At 37.4% G+C, this 23,025-nt stretch overlaps 1 protein-coding gene across 1 annotated transcript in view; it reads left to right on the plus strand.

The window, feature by feature from the left end:
• Window positions 1-1,171: 1,171 nt before the first annotated feature.
• ABCB5 (ATP binding cassette subfamily B member 5) overlaps window positions 1,172-23,025 on the plus strand; it is a 31,981-nt gene continuing 10,127 nt past the window's right edge. The window contains exons 1-19 of the mRNA XM_010218868.2: window positions 1,172-1,220; window positions 2,314-2,401; window positions 2,495-2,543; window positions 3,565-3,718; window positions 4,150-4,210; window positions 4,441-4,632; window positions 5,724-5,895; window positions 6,734-6,858; window positions 8,925-9,102; window positions 10,070-10,183; window positions 11,114-11,224; window positions 12,779-12,904; window positions 14,149-14,352; window positions 15,657-15,827; window positions 17,580-17,741; window positions 18,220-18,453; window positions 19,984-20,130; window positions 20,866-20,970; window positions 21,763-21,840. Of these exons, the coding sequence (XP_010217170.2) occupies window positions 1,172-1,220; window positions 2,314-2,401; window positions 2,495-2,543; window positions 3,565-3,718; window positions 4,150-4,210; window positions 4,441-4,632; window positions 5,724-5,895; window positions 6,734-6,858; window positions 8,925-9,102; window positions 10,070-10,183; window positions 11,114-11,224; window positions 12,779-12,904; window positions 14,149-14,352; window positions 15,657-15,827; window positions 17,580-17,741; window positions 18,220-18,453; window positions 19,984-20,130; window positions 20,866-20,970; window positions 21,763-21,840 (2,520 nt within the window). The remainder of the gene's footprint in view (window positions 1,221-2,313; window positions 2,402-2,494; window positions 2,544-3,564; window positions 3,719-4,149; window positions 4,211-4,440; window positions 4,633-5,723; window positions 5,896-6,733; window positions 6,859-8,924; window positions 9,103-10,069; window positions 10,184-11,113; window positions 11,225-12,778; window positions 12,905-14,148; window positions 14,353-15,656; window positions 15,828-17,579; window positions 17,742-18,219; window positions 18,454-19,983; window positions 20,131-20,865; window positions 20,971-21,762; window positions 21,841-23,025) is intronic.

Here is a 23,025-nt window from a genome sequence, read left to right on the forward strand (position 1 = left end):
CCGCGTCCAGCCCTTGGCTGCGGGGAGCACGCGGGGACGAGGCGCGGAGCGGAAACCTCCCCGCGGAGCGGCGCGGAGCGGCGGTGAAGGCAGCGGCTCTGCGCGCAGGTGAAGCCGTGAGTAGGGACCGAGCGGGGCCGGGCGAGCGAGCTCCGCGGGACCGGCCGCACGCGGGGCTGGCTCCCGTCTCCGATGGTGGATGAAACTTGGCCACGAGTTGCCTTGTCCCCAGCAGCTTTCCTAGGGATGTTGCCCCGCGCTCCAGCAAAGCTCAATGCGCAGCACGGGGGGTGACGGCTGGCAGAGGGGAAAGGGCCGTGACCTAAACTTGGTCCCTTTCTTTTTCTGTCGTGGCTAATGAGGTGCCTTGTGGCTGTAGTGAGTGACAGTGGGTGAATTGTAACCTTGCCAAGGGTTGTCCTTCTATTGGTATATCCATCGGGACAATCTCACAATTTCCTATTTTTATGGGCAGACCACACATTTTAAAGATTAAAATGAAACAAAAAGAGAAAACACAAGTAGAAATATATCAAAAAGAGTAACTGAAAAAATACAGATTTGAGAAGTCATACATTTGCTTTCTTGGAAGTTATGTCAGGCTGCTTATATATGTTGTTGTAACTATTAATTTAACCTCAGTGATTCAATTTCATTACTTTTTAAAATGTTTATGTGATATGTCAAGGAGCAAAGCGTTGAGACGTTTGGAGTGTCAGTCACTCACTGTCTCAGAATATCACTTAGCTGGTGCATGTGTAACATGTAGGTATATCTTTAGTCTTTAGCTTGGTGATCATTAGCAATTATAATTGCTCGGTAAGGTTTAATCAAATACAAATTATTGAGGGAAATCTTTAATTTTTATTGTACAATCAGCCTGGGTGAACTATTATGAATGATCTAGATGATTTATTTATACAATACGTAAAAGCCTACTTAAGTAGATAACTGGTTTAGGTGGTATTGTTGTAGTTTGTATTGTTTTTAAAAATCTCCATATGAAATTATATATTTTTCTTTTTATTGTGCTGTTATAAATGTTTTTTAGTCGTTCTATGTCAATAGGGAAAATATTGATACTAAAATGTACTTGTTATTTTGTGTGCCGGTTTTGCCTAATGTGACTTTCATGTCTTTATCTCATAAGTATCCAACAAAGGGAAAAACAATGAGTGACGATTTTGTAAATCATGCAGAAATGGATCTCTCTGATGTTGGTAAGCTATGTGCATGAAAGCAGTGTGTGTGTTTGATGAATGTATTTCACAACTTTCTTTCAAACTAAAGGTGCATTCTAAATCCTGCTTGATTACCGAAGTGATTTTATAGGCAATAGCACATTAGCATATGTGTATTCTATGGCAATTTGCTGGACATATCCTATTTTCCCCTTCATATTCTTCCCGTTCAGTAAGTTTCTAGTGATTTTAAAACAGCTAGAGCCACCACCCAGAAAGCATGCATGCATAAGACTCATTCCGCTGAGTTCAACTGTGTTCATTCATATGAGTAAAGTTATTGGGTAGTACTGGCCTGGACTTGCAAATAAGATGAGCCCAATAAGGTAATAACAAACCTATGGCCTTTGAATGGTTATTTAAACAAATATTTATAGACTGCCTACGAAGGTACATAAAAACAGTACATAGAATAAAATCTAGTCACAGTGAGTCAGTAGTTATAGTTAAGGTTAAAGCAGGTTAGGGATGATTGCTGTGTTCCCATCATTTCTCCTCATGTGATTTGCAGATGCCCCTGTCGTGATTTGGCTCATCAGTTTCTTTATCCACTTGTTAAATCTTATCTTGTGCTATTATAATCATAAATAGGTGAGATTCCTCTTTTATGTAGATTTCTAAAGCCTTCAGTAAAAGGCTCTGTGGCAACTACTGCAATATTGCAATAAAGATACAATTAGAGGCCAAAACACGATTCTGCGGGCAACTTGCAAACATTCAGTGTTACCTACAGGAATTTTAGTCTATACTATAAGCAATGTTCCTTTACATGGATAGCGATCTTTGATACCTTTTCTGTATAAACATATCCACCATATCACCATTAAGAAATGGTGAAAACAAAGGCTGTTTTCATAATAAAAATGGGACTAGGTACTTTTTTTTTCTGGAGAGACAGAGATGAGCTTAAAAAAGTAAGTTTCAAGAAAAATTAACCGTGCCGTTTCAAGAAATGAGAAAAAAAATAATCTTTAAGATTTAAATTCCAAAAGAACGAGCTGGGAAAAATGTAGGAAAATCATACAAAAGACCGGATGTTATGTTAAAACAAAGTCTGCTTTTTGTTTCACAGAACCTGTAAGCAAGGGGAATGACAACTCTTCTTTCCAACATGATGAAAATCTTCAACAGAGTGACCAGCTAAAGACCAAGAAAAAAAAGTAGGGGGTCTCTGAATAGAATATTGGCTGCTGGCTTTTATTGCTTTGCTAAAACAAGCTTATTTTAATTCAATCTATTGTATTGTATTCTAGGAAGAAAAATGAGAAGGCAGAGAAAAAAATGGTTGGAATTTTTGAATTGGTTAGTGTCCACTTTGATGGTCTGTTTTGCATTTCCTTTTCTTTAGCTGTCATTGTGAATTGTTTATGTAGGTATAAGAGTTAGTAGGTAGTGAAAAACTGGAAGAGACATCTGAGACCCAGGAAATGCCCTCCTTAAAATTTGGTCCTCTTCAAAATTTATACTGTTATGTCCAAGTTCCCACCACAAGTATACTGGAAGTGCTTGAAGCAGCCTAGTGTTAGTGGCGTTGCAGATTGAAGTTCACCCATTTTGGAGGTAGGAATTTACACTGCACTGGCCCTTATGTGAGCTCCATGGATAAAGGATTTATACTGCGCTTAACTTCCAAGAGATTGAGAGAAACAGTGGTATGTTTTTATGTCAGGTTTCTACAACAGCTGTTCCTAAATAACTCTGTGCATATATATGCACGTGAACTAAGAAGACTTATTTCTTTCTAATTTATTCTGTGACCATTTATACTTTGTAAGTGGTTAATGTTAGAAATAACATTTCATAACATTTCAAATTAGATATCCAACTAACTAGCTATTCAGGAATAGCTATTTCACTTTAAATTCACATCATTTTTTAATCCAAAATGGATTAAAGGATGGATCAGTCCTAAGATACAATCAGTGACGCAAACAATTTCTACTGACAGCCAGGAGCTGGCTGATAACTCTTGTTTACATTTCAAAAGCATTATCTTAGTAAATATATAACTAGGTGGAATGCAAAATGTAATAAATTGTACAGAGATGAACATCAATGTGAAACATATAAGATACACACTTTTTTTTTTTTTTTCCTGTTGAGGAAATAACCAACAACAGCTTTACTGAATATTGATTTAAAGATGTATGTCCTAATACAAAATTAGTCTTATGTTCTTCTACTTTTGATTTTAGTATAGCTTCTTAGAATGTATATATAAAAACAAAGCGTGTTTTGGAAATATGCTGTCCTGTATCAAGGGTGTGAATTGTCAGACATAACCTCACTACTCTTTTTTTTTTTTCCTTTAATATTCATATAGTTCCGCTATGCTGATTGGGTGGATATACTTTTGATGGTAATTGGTTTGATAGCAGCTGCTGCAAACGGTACCGGATTACCGCTCATGATCATTGTCTTTGGAGACATGACAAATACTTTTGTGCTAAGCGGCCTGCAATCAAATGTGTCAGAAAGTAAGTGAATAGACTTCTCTAAGCATCAGTCCTGTTTTGTGAGAAGGGCTAAGGCTTACAACCCTGACTGAGTGGTGGTAAACATCTGAAAAAGTATATGATGAGAAAAATTAGTCCCTCTGCACATTATCAGATCATTTAAGTCAATGTTTGGTGGCTTGGACAGGACAAAACCAGCCCTTTAGCTATTTTCTTTATGAAAGAATTTCAGCACTGATGGAAGAGCAGGGTGCATGGCCACCTTTTGTACCATTGTTTTTTGGACAGTGCTGTGTCCTTATAAATAAGTCATTTCTGACCTTATTACCATATTTGTCTAGTGTCTAACCCCATTTGCTTAATGTGGAACACCCCAAAAATGATGATCCTAGGCTGTTATGATTTATTTTCTAAACATTTTAATTGCATAATTAATAGATTTTTTTTTGCAGATGCTTCAGTAAATGGATCTGCTTGTTTAGTTCCAGTAGATATAGAAGCTGTAATGACAAAGTAAGAATCTTTATAATTATTCTGTTAATAATTTTTTTTATTGTTATCATTATTGTTATCCCTTTGAGCAGAAGCCAAATTTTGCCTTCTTAGAAGACTTCCCAACACTACATCACACACTTTGGTATTTATCATAGTGGCATAAATAAAGACTAACTGAAGTCTTCTAGATGTCACTTCTCTTACAGGATACAGAGTGATTATATGACCTTTTTGTTCTCTTATCTCAGATTTGCTTACTACTATGTTGGAATTGGCTGTGGTGTGTTGATACTGAGCACCATCCAAGTGTGGACATTTTTGACTGCGGCCACAAGGCAGACATCAAGGATCCGGCAGAAGTTCTTTTTTGCAGTGCTTCATCAGGAGATGGCCTGGTTCGATACTACCCAGATTGGGACGCTGAACACCAGATTGACAGAGTGAGAACTTTATTTATTTATTTTTGCCCCCCCCCCCCCACAATGTGATGTCTAAAAGAAAATTGCTAATTTTCTTCTATGGAATTGCCTATAGAGAGTTTTGAAGAACACTTTGAACTGAAGTGTGAAATATTGCAGCTCTCTGAGGGAGGAATTCATTATCCTTTTCTGCTTCATTTGTGGAGTTTCTGTGAAATATGCATTGGGAGGGTTTATCCTGGGAAACACTATATTCTACCTTTCTGACACTGGCTTTGCAATATTTATGAAGCATGTGGCAGGTAGTACTAGATAAACAGCTCGTCTGTCTCCAACTAATTCACAAACACTGAAAGCTCTGACACTTTACTGAATAGGTATGAACTTGCATTTATATCCAAACAGATATCAGTCTGAACTCATTCCAAAATCAGCTAAAGATTTCTGAAATTCTTCCGTAGACTTCAATAGGTTTGGGGGTAGGACTATATATCCAGTATGTGGCAGAGGCCATATGGATGAACACAGATTTTTCTCAGTTTTAAGATCACTTTGGACAAAACTGTATCCTGGAAGCCTAAATGAATCCACTCACAACTCTAATATCTGCATTGCCTGGGAAGAGTAAAAGGAGAAGGAAAGTGGTATAAAAAAAAAATGTTATTGTTCCAAATAACAATTTTATGATAGAAGAGAGATAAGCTTTGATCTAAGAATGTGACCAAAACTAAGAATATAAAATGCATCAGAGAGCCCAGAGGAAGAAGCCATTTAGAAAAGGTCATAGGAGGTGAGAGGGTTGTTTGGCTGTTTACTTGTATTATTCCATTTAGAATATTGGATAAGGAAACTAAGGTCATTTGTGACCTAGAGACAGGACACAGAAACAGCAGAGAATGATGTAAAGTATAGAAAATAAGTCCTAGAAAATAGGAGATTTCCTCTGTACTTTGGCCAGACAAGAGACTAAAGGTACGATTCAGCAGCTGTGGTTAGAAATTTCCCTGTGCCAATTATGAAATTGCAAAACTTCTTAGGCATCATGAAGTTGGAGAATGGGGTAAGGTTTAACATAAGCACTTTGAATTGACTTTTTTTTTTTTCCTTTTAAGTGACATCAACACCATCCATCAAGGCATCGGAGACAAAATCTGTATATTTGTACAGTTTTTTGCCACATTTCTGGCAGGAATTATTATAGGATTCGTCCATGGCTGGAAGCTGACATTAGTGATTTTATCCATCAGCCCTCTGCTTGCTGCATCAGCAGCAGTTTGGTCAACTGTAAGTGTGGGGGACTAGTAAAGAAAGCAAGCCAGGAAAAATCACAATTCTTCTTGTATGCAGGAAAGAGGAAGCAAAACCCACTAGAATGGGTTCTGAATTGTGAGGCTGGTCCCATAGATACTTTATCAGTTCTTCCCATTTCCTACACCATTTTGGGTGGTGTAGGAAAAATCAGTGAAATAGCTAGAGAGGTGTCCTTTACAAATAGGGAGAGATTTTTTCTCCTGGCGATCTGTGGTAGACATATTAATGGGTGCTGTTTGTATTCCTTATCTATAATACTGTTTTTTTCCGCCTTGAAGCAAATATATAAGAAAAAAAAATTAGAAGCCATTATGTAATTAACTTGTTTGCTTCAACGTTTGTTATTGCTCTTGTTTCTGAACATCTCAGCTTGCAGTATTTGCATGCGCTGAGCACGGTTACGTAAAAAGTGCTGTTTATCCTCACTCGATGGAGAACGGAAGCACTTGCACTGCCTGTTAAAGGGATCTCTGAAGAGCAGACTTCCCTAATATCCCCAAGGGGCCCCTATGTCACACTTCCCTGACCACACAAAACGCTGCGTCTCACGTGTATCAGAGTGTAGTTCAGTGGCTGCCCTCAGAGTGGGAGGAAGGTGGGTAAGTCACAAAGCTCTTACATTTGTCTAGTCTTTCACTGTCATTTGGACACAACCGAAAAAGCTAGACAGTTTGTAGAAGTTCACAGCAGATAGAGGAGCTGATCCCAGCTTTCCTAAAATTTATTATTCTTGTGCCTTGTCTATTGATTGCTCTTTTTCACCAATAAGATTATAATAAGCTGCAATAAATTCTGATTTTGAATTTTCCAGCTCCTGGCATCACTTACTACTAAAGAGCTGTCTGCTTATGCTAAAGCAGGGGCTGTGGCAGAAGAAATCTTGATGGCTATGAAGACTGTTGTAGCTTTCAATGGACAAAAAAAGGCAATAGCAAAGTAAGTTTTTGAATTAATAATAATTCTACTTAATATATACAAAAGAAGTTCGGGTTTAGGGTATCAGAGTGGGGTGGAAAGAGGGTGGCAGATTCTCCTTAGAATCGGTTTATCCTTCTTTAAGTGAGCAGTTCACCTGAAAATAAAGACGTGTAAGTAGATCAAGTCCATGACCATAACGCTATTCAGTGTAGTCACAAATTTTTCCTCTGAAAGAGATCTGGAGTTAAATTCAGAAATCAAAGTTATGGAAGGATTACCTTTGCCTAGTACTGAAAAACAGCAAAACATGTGATTAGTTGCTTAACTTCTAGAACATGTGCACTGCTGTTCTGATCTTTAATTAATGAGCTTATATTTAAGCTTCACTGGATAAAGGCCTTAAGTAAAATCACATCACTGGCTTTTATTACTTTAATACTTTTCAAATAACACTTGTAGCTAACCTAACTCAGTCTTAGTCACATGTAGAAGGTGAGTCACTTGGTGCTTGTTGGATATGCCAGGCCGTAAGTTTATTCAAATGTGTGTCAAACATGCCAACAAGCAAGCAAATGAAAAAATCAGTGCATAGATACAGGCCATTACTAGTTCCATCTAGCTAGGGAATGCAAAGACCCAGTCTACAAGATCCATAAATCTCTTGCTTCTTTTTCAGCTCCCATGTACAAATTTTCTTAAATGATGTTAGCTCTAGCTCTGGGTCTTATAGTCTACTTCTATGTCTGCTTTAAGGACTGATGTTTGTCTATATGGTACTGATCTCAGCTTACTGTGTTTTGTCCTTAAACTGTAGTAGTTTTCGATTTTTTTTTTCCCTAAGCTAGTCTGTATCAGTTTGTGCCCCTACCAACACTAGGGTCTGAGCATCCTCTGATAGGAGCTCCTTCAAACTACTTCTTCATTTTCTTGAGTTCTAGACAGATATAACTGATATCAGGTAACTTCACACTGTCAGGAAGTAGTGGAGTTGACCAGTTAGGCTCTTACATAATACTACCTCAGTTCTTCCACTGTATCTGAGTGATCAGTTCTACTTGTGATCTATACTTAAATCCAATTCTCATTCCCTATTCTTGGAGGATCTGTGATGCTTGTGACTGGGGCTAGGGGGTTTCCCAAGAAAGCAACCAAGCCAAAGCATTTCAATAGATTGTATCCAATATAGGATCAGTAGAATGCAGTAATTTACATTAACAAAATCAGTTTGGATCATTTCAAAATTCCTTCCTAGCTGACTAAATTTGACCGTTCACTTCAGATCTTCTACTATGGGGAGCGTGCATGCATAAAATGTGTATTAGGAAGAAACTGCAAGCTGCTGAGCCTTATCGTTGTCAGGTGAAATGACACATGTGATCACTAGGTTATACTTTCCATATAGAGTTTGAGGAAGTGAAAGCTATTAATTGGAAACTAGAGATGAGTAAACTTGAATTGTCCTTAAAAAAATAATTCTTTCAATGAATTTATAAGTCTTTGTACTGCACTTATGTGCCCACTTACTTCCTATATCAGTGAATAATTTGAGTGAAAGACTTAGGACTTTCAGAATGGTCGAGAAGATGCAAACTGTTAGTCCGCAGGAGCTCTGGTTTCTATGTATTTATCTGGCTTCATCCATAGTGTCTGTTTTTAGAGAGGGGAGATTGTTTTTTAAAAAATGGAGGACTTAATCTTACATTTGATAGGTGATGTTGATTAAACCATTCTCAAGATTTACTTTCAGAGCTAAGAAAAACAAACTACTCAACAGAGATATCTTGTCTTTCATCATGAAAATAAAGTCATTGTTCTCGCTTGTCTTCTAACTTTTTCTTTCACAGTGGTAGTTCAGTTGTGAATGACGGGTTTAGATGTTTTCAGAATATGTCAGAGGAGATTTATTTCAAAGAATTACATTACTTCTAGCCTTCTGTCAAAAATATTTTGCATGCTAGGTTAGAATCTGGTTAATGGCTTCTATGGCAGAAAAAAAAACATGTGAATTAAAAAAGAGCAGTGTGAAATGTCAATCGGTGGCATGTGGTAACTAACAAATTAATCATTTCCTCATCCATTTTCAGATATGATGTTAACCTGGAATCAGCTAAAAGTGTTGGAGTGAAAAAATCCATTACCACCAACACATCTCTAGGTGTTTCACAATTTCTGATCTTTGGATCCTATGCGCTTGCATTTTGGTATGGAACCAAACTCACTGTGGAGGAGCCAGAAACCTATGACATTGGTCGTGTGCTAATTGTAAGTAAATGCAACCTGTAAAATTGCTCTGAAATTTCAAGCAAATACTGTTATACATCAGTCTATGTAATTATCCCTACTTTCTCATCGCCATCCATGAAATGCGTGCTGAAGCAGATGTTAAAGACTTGCTTGCTATAAAAGAACCAAGAGGAGGACATTTGTCTTACCTAACTTTTGATATTTAAAACTTAGCCATGTAGTTTGAACAGGACACTTGAATTTCCGATAAAATCAGTGTTGAGGCAAGAGTACCTGCAGGGTTTGGCTTTGTCTTAAACCCTCTTGCAGGGCAGGATGAACAACATAGAGCTGTTGACTAGGCATCTAAGACAAGTAATCTGAACTGCCACCAAAATTCCAGCTAGCTCATAAGATTAAAGGAATCCCTCTGGTGAGGGTGAGTGTATAGTCTGAAGTCCTCAAGATATCATTTGACTGAGGTGTCTTTTGCAAGTAACTTTACATTGAGTATTAGCAACATGTCTAGGTTGCTGTTGGTTTGGAGGTGTTTGGCTGTTTTCTGCAAAAGTTTGCTTACGTGCTTGGCTTTCAGTCTGTGAGTGACTTCTGATGAGTTCTCTTCAGTGCGGTTCCTCACAGCAATTGCATATATTGGTCCCACAGTTAGGATTTCAGTTAGAAACTCTGGACTATGTTTTGGGAGCCTTGTACCTTTGGGAACATCTGGAAAGCAAAAAAGAAGGATATTTGTTCTGATTGATGTTCTCTGTCATCTGCAAAAGGAAAAGTAAAGCCACAGCTATGTATAAGTAGTTATTATTTGTTGCCACAAAACTTGCCAAAAAAGTGGGCAGGAGCTACTATAAAATTCATATTTTGATTTTTACATTTGATTTTCCTGGAAAGGATGCACTAGAATATCTTGGAGATTGACTTGGAAATGACAGGCACTGGCAGATCTGTAGTCACCAATAATCTCATGACCTCTCTCTGTTTGATACAGGTCTTCTTCTCTGTGCTTATCGGTGCCTTCTCGCTGGGACAGGCAGCTCCCAATCTCGAGAGTGTGGCTAATGCTCGTGGAGCTGCCTATGAAGTATACAAAATTATCAATAAGGTATCTACAAAGCAGCTTTGCAACTAGTTTTACATTTTCCACCTTTGTCCTTGAGGGAGGGGACAAAAAAAAATCCCAAATGTCCCCAAACAGATAGATGATCTGCCTACTGCTGAAACCAATGCTAAGATATCTGTATTGGTGTAATGGAATCTGCTTCTTTTTTGATACAATAAATTTTTGGGATCCTGGGATGTGTATTTGACATGTGTGCATGAGGTCTTTCTCTAATATTAGATCTGCATCTATACAGGGAAAGTAGTAAGGCATTACGCCACTTTGTTTAATACATATATGTACAATTGAGCTGTTCTTTTTATTTGGACATTAATAGTGCTATTGATAGTTATAATGATAAAAAGTTACAGTGATTGTGTTGCTATGATAGTATGTTTCCACATTATTTTTGTCTTGGTCTTACTGTTTTATGCAATAATTGTTTATGTATATGAGATTTTAAATAATACTAGAAAGCTAATATAAAAATGGCTGCATTTTCACACTTTACAGAGTATGAAACCCTCCTATAGGTGTAACTTAGGTCCACATTTTGGCCATGGGATAGTGCAGCTAAGTTCTGCACGTGCGGGTTTTCTGCTAAATATTTTGTGAATGTGTTGTATTTGTAGATACAGAATTCATACTTTAACTGTTCCCCTGTGTTCACTTTAAAGACCATAAATCCTTAGGTCAGCTGGGTATGTCTAATAATACTATGCCACTTGTGTTATGCTTTTAAAGCCAAAAGGTTTTGTAAGAACAGCACTTTAATTGGGGGATGATGCATGTTGTTGAAATGCAACAGCTCTGCAGTGATGTCATGCAATGCAAGACAGACTCTAAGAATGTGTAAAGAATGGTGTAACCAGCTGAAACAGCAGTTCCAAAAGTATAGTAATGAGAAATGCACTTTAAAAACTCTCTTTCCAGAAACGTCTTATAGATAGCAGCTCTCAGGAAGGCTACAAACCAGACAAGATCATAGGAGAAATTGAGTTTAGAAACATCCATTTCAATTACCCATCCAGACCTGATGTTACAGTAAGTATTCATTGTAATATCCAGTATTGTTGTATTATTGTATCTAGTGTAATGAAATTCTGCAGCCTATATCTGTATTCTTTATTTAATCCTTTTGTTATTGTTGTTCTTCAATACTTTCCTGGCAGGGCAGAGCTCTTCATTCTTTCTCTTAAAGAGCTCTCCAGGAGATGAGCTATTTTGTGTCTCTGCTGGCCAAATGGGAGTGAAAGAAATATTTTGTCATCCCTCCCAAATCTGAGTCAACAATTCTCCCTACTAATAGGGAGTATGAAATAATATTAATAGAGCCGTAAAGAATCAGCAGAGATGTGTGGAAATTATCCACAATCTCCCAAGAGGTTGATGCAATACCGTGTAATCTCCACTGTCTAGACTAAATCAAATCAAATATAGCTACTGTCAGTGTTAATCTTGACAACACTCCTGATAACAGAGTTAGTAACAGCCTATTAGGTGGGGTATGACTATTGCCATCTGAAGAATTTATGGTATATAGTTTTTGCTTGATATGTGGGCACCAGGGTATCAGCACCAAGGAGATGTGAACCTCACTGGTTGTAACACAGGGAGAAAAGCACAATATGGCAACTATTTTAATCTCTCATTTCAAAAACATGTGTAGGCAAAATTGTAAATCAACCTGATATAAACAAAGCATTCCCATAGCAGCAAAATATTTTGGCAACTGCACAGTATTAGTCATGCATGAAAAGGACATCTTTTGAGGTAACATGATCCTAAATGTGAAAATGGCAACAAAGATACCGTTATCTGTAACCATTTCTCCCAGGTTGCTCAGGCTGTTAATAATAAGGATTTGGGATTGCTTAGGGATGTTCTGGACGTTACCTTGTCAAAACAACCATTTGTAGACTAAAAATAGAACAGAACAAGCTTGTTTCTCAGCAATAATGCTTAGCACCTTTGCAAATAGTTATGAATCTCTCGGAAAAAATTAATTTATAATATTTTAGGAGTGTCGAAAAAACAAAGGAGGACAGCAGCAGAACATATGAGATATGAATCTGACATGATATAACACAAATAGGAGAAAAAGAGCCATTAAGTTTAGAGTACTGTGGCTGTGTCTATATTCGTTGATTTGAGTGTTCTGGGGAATTTTTCCCAGGCACTGGAATGCAATGGTCTAAGCAGAGAAGCTGTTAAAATGTTTCTTGGCATGAACTTGGCCTGTTCCAACCATCAATCTTCTCAAATAATTCCCAGGCTTGGTTTGGTAGCCAGAATGATGGAGGGACCATTCTGAAAAGGCAGGTTGCCTACTGTCATCCTGTTTTGGAGTTTAATACACTTCACAGACATAGTGTAGGTTGTTCCATATCAGTGGTCCAGAACATTCCCAGGTATATTTAATTTACTCTTATTGCCATACCCTGTCAGATGAATCCCCACACTACAGTCTTGATTATTGCTTCAATTGTCTTGACAGACTGTTTTTTAATCATTCTACCTTTTTAAGTAACTACAAATTTGTCAAGTTGAAAAATCAATATTGAGGGTTTTTTTGTTTGTTTGTTTGTTTTTCCTCAGATTTTGAAAGGTCTAAACTTGAAAGTTCAAACTGGGAAGACCATTGCTCTGGTTGGTGCCAGTGGTTGTGGAAAAAGCACCACCATTCAGTTGCTACAGAGATTCTACGATCCCAACCAAGGAGAAGTAAGTTCCTACAAATGAATTATAGAAACTAAGAACTATTAAGATGTGCATGAATTTCCGATTTTGATAACTGATTGAATTCAAAAAGATCTCTGCATAGTTTTGTAATTCCACAACTTAAACTTCAAATGAACTGTATTTTTTTTCTGATCATCTGACTTTTTCTTTACTGTATTCCTCCTTCTTTCAGTAGCTTTCCAGAAGTAGCTTGCCACAAATCTTTCAACAGATGCAAAGATATGAAATTAAATTTTTTATTATTAGCAGCTGGCTTCTAATAGTCTCAAAATAAAAAAGCATAATCCAACAGTACTATGCCATAGTTTTCTTCCTTTTCACTAAGCAAAACAAAAACCTAGATTTTTTCCTATTTTAAGTAATTGTTTTCTTGGCTCATTTTTCTGAATCTACTACTCCACAGCAAAACTTTGCATCATTATACACTGTATGTCTGCTTTATCGCTCATCAGTAAATGGTGTTTCTCATGAGAAATTTTTGAAGGGAAATATACATATATAATATATATGTATATATATATATGAAAAATGTTATTTCTTACTCAACAACATTTAAAGAATGTTATTTAGTAATTATTACTCTTTGCTGGAACTAGGTAAGCATTTCAAGTATTAATTTCAAGTATTAGGGAGTAAACTACTACTATATAGTGTACCTGGGTAGCTATCGATTATCAACCCAGTAGTTTCTTAAATGTTGTTTCCACTTGCTCTACATAGTTCAGTTTGCTGTTTTGCTGCTGTATTTGTGCCAATATAAATTTTCATAGGACCGTGTGACAAATGATCTGGCTTAGAAAAATCACATCCCTAATCATTTTTGGTGGACTTAGACTGCTGCTTCAGTCTGATGTGAAGCTCAGCCACAGAGCCACAACTGAGAGGATGGTGAGCTGTGATACAGGGACAGGAACATGGGGAGAAAAGCAATCAGATGAGATGAAAATCTCTTAAGACAGCTTTGTTTTCAGACAACACACTCATTAAACAAACCTTAATGTCTTTCCTATTTATACTCTCTTTTTTTTTGGTTCATGCAGTAGCTGGAAAAACTACAAAGACTCTCTCAGTTTAGTTTTCTACTAAAAAGAAAAATAAGAAAGTTACTTTTCTTTTTCTTTGCAGGTGATACTTAAGTCAGGTAATAGTCACTTGCCTCTTTCAATTGATTTATTGTAAATATAATTGATTTCCTCATTATCTTTGATATATGTTTTTTCTCTCAGGTTACCTTAGATGGAAGGGATATTCGGACACTTAATATAAAGTGGCTAAGAGAAAATATTGGTATTGTGAGCCAGGAGCCTGTTTTGTTTGCAACTACAATAGCTGAGAATATTCGCTATGGCAGAGAAGATATTTCTGATGCTGAAATTGAGCAAGCAGCTAAAGAAGCCAATGCCTTTGATTTTATATCAAGACTGCCTGATGTGAGTCCATGAACTCTTTTAGCATAAGAACCAAAGGTCTATTTAGGCCAGTGTCCTTTTACTGACAGGAAGAGCATCAAGCTATAGCAATCAAGCTATAGAGTCACTTCCCAAAATATCCTTATAGCCTCCAGCAGCTTTCAGTTCAGGGGCTTTTTGTACCAGGTATCTTGCCTTTGTGTGGTTGCCCTCAGTGTTTTTTTTCCTATGTCTGGAAGAAATGTCAAGGCATTAACTCGGGAGAACAGAAGCCACATGGATGTATTACCATCCTTGCTGAACTAGCACAGTGTGTGGGTCTTTTAATGAAAAGATCCAAGAATCCAAAAGCTCTTCATGAGAAGCCATCCGTGCAATTCAATAGGAAACAGGGAAGTATGCCCAAAACCCAGGCTGTTTCTGGGAGATTAATCCGGATTGGAGAGAGGCATCTTTTCTACCCGAGATTCACTGCTTTGAATACTATCCTAGTAGCTGATGTATTAATTCCTTTCAGAGAAGAATAAAAAAAGTCACATCCATCTCTTTGGCCCTATAGTTAAAAAGAGGTAAAAAAAAAACTGTCCACTGAAGGTTTTGATTTTTAATTCTTCCACTATCAGAGAAAACTCAGTCTCTCATGAATATGCCATTTCTAACATGGAAAAGCCTACTACAAGATGGAGAAAATCCATGGTATCCTCTTCTAAAGCCATTGTACTTGCGTGGACTCGAGGTTTTCTTGGGTAAGAGGGAGAGACATGAAAGTGGGACCGGCTGAGGGAACTAACCAGATGAGAGCCAGAAATTCAAGTCTTTCCTCTCAGGAGTAGTTATTAGATCATTTTTTTCTGCTTAAACAGCTGTAATATAGTATAGTTTGGGACTTGCTCCTTTGGACGAAGTGACCAGGTCACCAGGATTGTGGTACCAGGGAGATCCCAGTGTGACATTGATACGCCTTGGTTCCCTGTAGCCTCAGTCCTTTTGAAAAGATAGGTAGTTCTCAGCAAATGCAGAGATGTCTTTTACAGGATTGACTACAGAAGAGCCAGGGTTTGAAGCACCCTGAAAGCAAACAGTAATGATCAAGACTTTAAAGCTCAAATTTAGACATGTAAAATATGTAACGGAGATAGGTGCACTTAGTTAATGGCTAGTTAGACAATGTTTGCTTCGTCCAGTGTCGGGTCAGGCAGATAAACTACCTCTTGCCTAGAAGCTGGATATGAGCACAGCATTGCACTCATGCTCTGTCACACTTGTAGAGAAGTGAGGACTTTGGGGCATTCTATAACTTTTATTTTATTTTCTCTTGGTCTCAGAAATTTAACACCATGGTAGGGGAAAGAGGGGCTCAGCTGAGTGGAGGACAGAAACAGCGAATAGCTATTGCCCGTGCCCTGGCAAGGAATCCTAAGATTCTTCTTCTGGATGAAGCTACATCTGCATTAGATACTCAAAGTGAATCTGTAGTGCAAGCAGCTCTTGATAAGGTATGAATTTTGTTATTAAAGTTATCTTATTGGTCTCATGAAAAAGCAAAGTGCAACAGTACTTCAGGAAAAATTAACAAGCACTTTTCAGCATAGCTTTCTAGTAGGCTCAAAGACACTGGAAAATAAAATTTGGATGAATGTTTCAATTGCAGTGTTATAACAGTCAACATATAATAATTAAAATGCCACTTGGGATTATTATCTTTTTTTTTTAAGCCTCTTTACTAGTTATCAAGACTTTTATACACAGATCTAAGTGTATAAAAATTGCAATCCTTCATTTCCTGGTGAAGCATGGATAGTACGTTATGAAGACAAGGCAAGAGGACTGAACGGCCTTCCAGGATAAATTAATAGAAACATAAAAAGAAATATCATTAATAGAAATATCAGTATGATATTTCTCATACTGATTCCTCACTGAGTGGAATCACTTTGTAATCTTCAGACAGCTCTCGGAATTTAGCTATGTTCTTTTTCACAAAGAGAGACCGAATGTAACTTGGAGCCTGTACTGAACAAAGAATTGAGCTAGTTACCAGTGCTCAGTCTCTGCCTCCCATTTGTTACCAGCACCACAGCTTTAGGATGGATGATCTGGGTTGATCATCCTACAACCAGTCTACTTGGTTGATCTGGGATGTTGTATCACATATCTAATGTGTATTTTAATGCATGATTTTGAAAATCCTACCTTTTAATTTCAGCAGTCTTTAATACAGATTTTTGAGTCACATGTATATCTCAAGGAAAATATATAACTTGCCAGCTTCATGGTCAGCTTATATCTAGCAGGGCAAATGTAGCTGTAGGTTATATTCATAGGGCCACACTGATATTTTTAGTATTGAGGTAACATGGATCCAAAGATAATATTCTTCTAATTTGTATAAAAATGATACATTATAGCTGCAAAGTAAGGCACTGAAAAGCATTGCTGGTTCAACCATAATTTAGGCTTTGTCTCCATGCACTGTAATCCAATGATCAAATGATAACTTTTTCCAGAAATTTATTATTTCTTTTAAGGCATAGAGGAAGATCGCTGCACAGTGACTGTTCTATCTGCTCTCTCCTCATCCTGCAGAACTCTCATTTATTGCAAGAGATTTCAGTTTTCCTCCTCCAGAGTTAACTTCTGCTCCAAACTTCCCAGAGGAGGGCAGTCACTATTTCCTGCAGCAGGTGCACGCTGGGTCGCTCAATGAGGCCCATGTGTGCCACAGGTCTGCAAGGCATGGAGCATGTAACCTGTTGACTCGGACTTTGAAGGCTCTAGCTGCCTAATAATGGCAAAGCCCTGATGAGAGCATATATATCAGCTGGTGATTTGAGAAATGGCTAATCCAGGATGTGGAGGTAGTTTTAGAGTCACATTTTTAATCTAGATATGTACCACTCCTTTATGCTTTATGACTCATCAGAAGTCATGCTGCTATGCTACCAAAAAGTGTGCACAGAGGTTGTGTAAATAAAGTGCATTTTTAGGTTCATTTTGAGAAATAGCTAATGACTTTATTTATATTTGCCTCCCACACATGTATAGATGTACAAACACTTTCTACACAACTTTAGCTTGAACAGTTCAAGTTCAATTTATAAACAAGTCAAGTAACCTTAGCTATAGGCATTAATACCTTCATATACACAGATACACCTAAAAATAACCCCAAATAACTTTGTTTTGTTTCTGTTATTGACATGAACATTTTAATGTAAATTGCTCTCCTCTTTTTTTTTTTCGAAAAGGCTCGGAATGGGCGCACGACCATTGTAATTGCTCACAGACTGTCTACCATCAGGACTGCTGACACTATTGCTGCGCTTGAGAAAGGCGTTGTGGTTGAACAAGGTACACACAGTGAACTCATGTTACAGAAGGGAGTCTACTATTCACTGGTAATGCAGCAGGTAATGGCATTTTTTCTTTTTTTTTATTATCATTGCTTAATGTATTGCACATATGACTTCATTAAGGTGCTGCTGAAGACACATGCTGACATGTACTTTCTCTGGGCAGTTCCTGCATGTTGTCCATCTGAAAGCTGGTGCACAGACATATGCATAGACTTGGATTTTTTTTTCTACTTGTAACAGTTGTAACATGTCAACAGATGATGTTGACATGATCTAATATGTCAGAAACATAACTGAGTAGAAGACAGACTACAGAACTGTGGCATGATCACAGAACTGATAGATTCCAGATCCAAATTACATGGAGTGCTTAAAAAAATTAAAAAAGCAAAATACTACTTCTACTATTTCAGAACTAATGAAGCAACTATACTTACATGATTGAAGTTTCAATATTCATGAGAAAAAAAAATCACTCTTCCTTCTCTCCACTCCAAATGTCTTACTATTATATATCCTGAATTGTCACTAGAGTGGTAGCAATAATGTTGAAGATGACAGGACATCAGAAGAAGATGAAGAGACAGAAGTGGAGGAATATGGAAACAACGAGAATGACCTTGTGCAGGAATTAACTGGTCAAGATGATTTTGGGAATCTGGAGATCCTTAAGAAAGGCAGCATCCGTAGAAGATCCAGCAGGTATAAGAGCAGGAAACACTCTTCTAAGAAATCCACTGAAAAAAAGAAGAAAAAGGACTTAGAGGTTAGTGCTAAAATTTGAGTTCAGCAATTAGTGATAGCTTATAAGCATAATCACAAAGCATATTAATTACATTTAAATAGGTGGTGGCCATGCATGCCATCTTGGTGCTATTATAGGGAATACAAGCTATGGTGAGTATTTATCCTCAGGAACAGAGGGAAAACATGTAAGTTTTATATATCAGAAAGCACATTTTGACACTATTGCCATAAAATATGTCAATAAAAAATGTCCTGTTAGAAACAGATTATCATTGGTTAAATAAAGAGGAAGTCTTAAGTTTTGTCCTTCTTCATAAAATTAGGGTTATTAATTTCACTGTCTTTAGCAAGTTCTAACTCTATCTAGTTAAAACAATTATTGTGAGATATCATTTGCAGTATTATTTGTACCACCTCACATTAGGAAGTATAAACTTATGGATAATATACATGGGTAATAATGTGGATAATAAGTGTGTGCTTACCAAGTTTTAAATCTATGGAAATCAGGACTTCATCTGTAGCACGGCTTTGGATTATTTAGCATATTTTTGGAAGCCATGTTGTCCTTTGTATCTCTGTTTCTTTTCACTAGAATATGATTACTAGGTAATACATGATGCAAACACATCAAAATACAAAAGAACTGAGTGCACTTGCATTATCAAAAAAAAATCATGGTTTTAAAACACATTTTTGACTATTTATTATGTTCAAGCTTAAGACCCTACAGAAAGTGAGTGTACATTCTCATGGCTTAGTATTCATCACATTGACAGAAAAAATCAAGCTTCTAGTTGTTGTAATATTTTTATTTCAAAAAGTTCAATTTAATGTTGTGGTTGAAGCTCACCAACCCAATACATGTGAAGCATAGGATAAGATAACCAGGAGGCAAGAGCAATAAACTCATCCAATATTTTGTCTCATTTCCAATGTTTTCACTTTTTGCTTTTCCAGAGCTTCTTCAGTGAAGATACTGGCATAGGAGTAGATCAGTTAAACACAACAGAGCATTTCAGTATTTTCAGAGGAGATGCAGGATGAATCACTGTTACATATGCCTCTTTCATGCTTCTGATAATGATGCATAGACTGTATTTTGTAAAAGAAAAAGACATCTATGCCCGATTGTATTACTGCCAACCCACTAGCATTTAGCTGAAACTGAACCAGAGGAATCTTTTCTGTGCTCTAGACAGTGAGACTTTTAGTTCTTCATAATAATTCAAGTGTTAAAGTTGCTATTCATGGGGACCATTCCTATCTGACTTTCAATGAACTATACTGACCCTTCTCCTCCCATGACTTAGTCTTTTGTTACATTTTTGTCTCCAGATTTATACAGTGCAATTGAAGTCCTAGGATATGAAACAGCAAAGCAGCACATCTCAAGCATGTTTGCTCATTCAGAGAGTGCACACAGAGAGCTTTCAGTGGTTTAATACGACAATTCACTACTCACTGCCTAATTAACTCCTACTCTCTAAGGATTTTTGTGTTCTGGGGAACTTTCTGAGGAAAACTTGCAAACTTTCCTTTCTTCTAGGAAGAAAATCTCCCTGCTGTGTCATACTCCAGAATCCTGGCTCTAAACAAACCTGAATGGCCGTATGTAACACTAGGAGTGATTGCTGCTGCAGTTCTGGGTGGGGTCTATCCTACATTTGCTGTTTTATTTGGAAAAATTATTGGGGTAAGTTTTGCAAAGTAATTGGATCCCGAGCTTCCTTCATCCCAGCCAGTTTTTTCCATGTGAGACTGGGTGATATCCACTCATGTAAATGTAGCCCCCCTGGTTTACCTTCAGGTGACTCAGACATCCAACAACATATAGAAGGCCACTAGACACCTACCTTTAGACAACAGAATTACATGGAGGTAGGAGGGAAGTGTCAAAGGCATCTTGCCTTGTGTTGTCAGTGCCATCCCTAACTATTGGACGTCATAGGCAATTGCTCCTTTATTCTCACATCATTACAAGGGACAAGGAGTCTCCTTTGGGATTCCTATGTCAAACAGTTCCTATACCATACTGCGCAGAAAGAAGCCTGCAGAGAAGGCTTGGAGGAAGATGACAGGATTTCCAGGAAACTTGAAAGCATATGGACTTGTTTCCTGAAGAGACAGGTTCCAAAGAAAAGCAGAAAAAATTGGTGAACTGACTGTCTAGAGGCAGAACTCTTGAGGGAATTGCAACTAGCCAGCAGAGGAAATGGCACATAGTTGGAGCTGGGGTAATGAGCTAACATGACGTAGGTTAAAAGGAAAACCGGGCTTCCTTCTGACATGCAACAGAGCTGAAGGCATACTGAGCTCAGGATTTTGGAGACTGCTAAGAGAAACTGCAGTGGAGTAGTTTCTTGAGATGAAGATTGATTTATTTGACTGGTCTATGTGCTATTTCTTTTTTATTATTATTATTACACAGGCTTTCCAAGAAACAGATCCAGTAAAAAGGAGTAAGAACACTTTGTTGCTTTCTCTAATGTTTCTTGTACTCGGAGTGATCACCTTAGCAGCATACGTAGTCCAAGTAAGTGTCACTATACTGAAACACTAGAAATACTTAACTCCCCACTAGACTGCAAGTAAAATTGCTATCAGTTCAGTATAAGGAGGAAGACAGAGCTTACAAAACCACATATATGTTCCAGGGCTCTTTGCAAGATCAGAAGATAAGATTTTTATCCATGTGTTTACCTAAACACATAAGGTCATATTCTCTGTAGGTTTAAATAAGGATATCAATGGATTCAACTGACTGAAGACAAATTTGAGGGCCTGACCATAAAAGCTGTACTTATACATCCCATTGACAGTGTAGACTTTTCCCAAGGGAAGTTACTGAATGGCTGGTACAGAATAGAGATTTGCAGATGGCTTTTTTCATACCTACCAGCAAAGTCCCCAACTTTAAATCCTCTTAGTAATGTTCTGTGACCTTCAGGAAATGACTCTTGCATGTTGATCCCAAAATCCATTGGTATGACTGGTACAGGTGGACATCACTGGTAGCATTCTCAGTAGGGAAGCAAATATCTGATTGGGTCTTGTGACTAATTTATCCTTTGATGTAGGGAGCATAAGAAAAGACATTACAACAAAAGTCCTCCTTTTTTGCCGTGTTGATACATTTGCCATATGTGAGAAAAGAGAGTTTCAGTTCCAGGAATATGAATGTTACACTTCCCAAACTTTACAAATGAACAGAGGGTTGCAAGAGACTTCTCGGTGTCATGGCTTTTATTGTGTATTTTTTCTAACCTGATGGTTTAGCTCAGTGTATAAAATATGAACATTTATCCTTCCTCCCCTCCACCCACAGGGATTCATGTTTGGGAAGTCTGGGGAAACACTGACGATGAGATTGCGCTCTTTGTCCTTCAGAGCATTGCTTCAGCAGGTATGAGTTATGCAATGAGGATATCATGACAGCCAGATGGCTTTTGCAGACTATCACAAGATATGTGTTTTGTTTCAGTTGTGTGGTCTGGAGAAAAGACAAACAAAAACCTGTCTTTACCACCAGTGGCTTTGAAAAACATACTACTTTTCTGGAAGTCTCCTATCCTGTGTGCAATTTATCTCAGTGCTACTACTGGAAATACTCTATTTTTGAAAGAGTATCATTGCAGATGGTGCACACATGCACATTTCTGACATGCTAAGACAAACATGGTTAGCAGGAATCTGGGTGAACAGAGACAGCTGCAAGGAAGCCTGAAAAAACTTAGTTTGTACTTGCTTAGGTGGTCATGATGCAAGTATGTAATGCATAGATTTAAGTCTAATATGTTTAGCTGATCAGGTTTAAATCTCTACATTACAGTGCATAGCAAACAGATTATTTGATAACATTTTTACTGAAAAAAAATAAAATCAAACTGCACTATAGCTTCAAGAATTACTTGTGAGAAGAGAAATTCTTAAATTCAATCCTTTCTGGTAATAGATCAATGAGTTTTCACACAATTGATTGTCACTTGCATAGGAATTTTGAGGATGAATAACTTGTCAACCGGTGCACACACTGTAGGAACAATTGAGAAAGACCTGTACGTGCATGGAAACATCTGAAAGGATCTCAGAGAAGGAAAATTATACGTGGTTAATAATAATAAAACAACAGCAACAAATTTTCCCATAACCTTTGGAAGTAAAAGAGTCTGATTCCATTCTATATGGACAAATACAAATCGGAAATTGCTCCTCTGTAGTTAATAGAATAGATAATTGCTGTAAGAAGAAAGGAGTTACCTCTCTTCAGGCCCAGGAAGGACTGGATAAAAGGGATTTATAACAAAAAAAATGTAAGTAGGTACATCTTAAAAAACATTACAGCTGATAGCATCTTGTTTGTGAACAACCAGATGTTTAGAACAGAATATTGCTCTGAGCTTTTTCTTTTAGTTTTTGTGGAAGGTATTTACTACAGAGGAAGATTATCACAATTTATTATGGTTAGTGCTGTCATTGACTTGCCCTTCCATTTCCTCACGTGCTGGGTGAGCTAGAAGTATTTGTTCATTTTGATCATGATCTTGATAATACTGAAGTATAAGAAAAACATGTCTCTTTTAACAAAAAA

Source organism: Tinamus guttatus, unplaced genomic scaffold (genome assembly GCF_059628265.1).
Source record: "Tinamus guttatus ecotype Peru unplaced genomic scaffold, ASM5962826v1 Tinamus_guttatus_pri_ptg000067l, whole genome shotgun sequence".
Lineage (NCBI taxonomy): Eukaryota > Metazoa > Chordata > Aves > Tinamiformes > Tinamidae > Tinamus > Tinamus guttatus.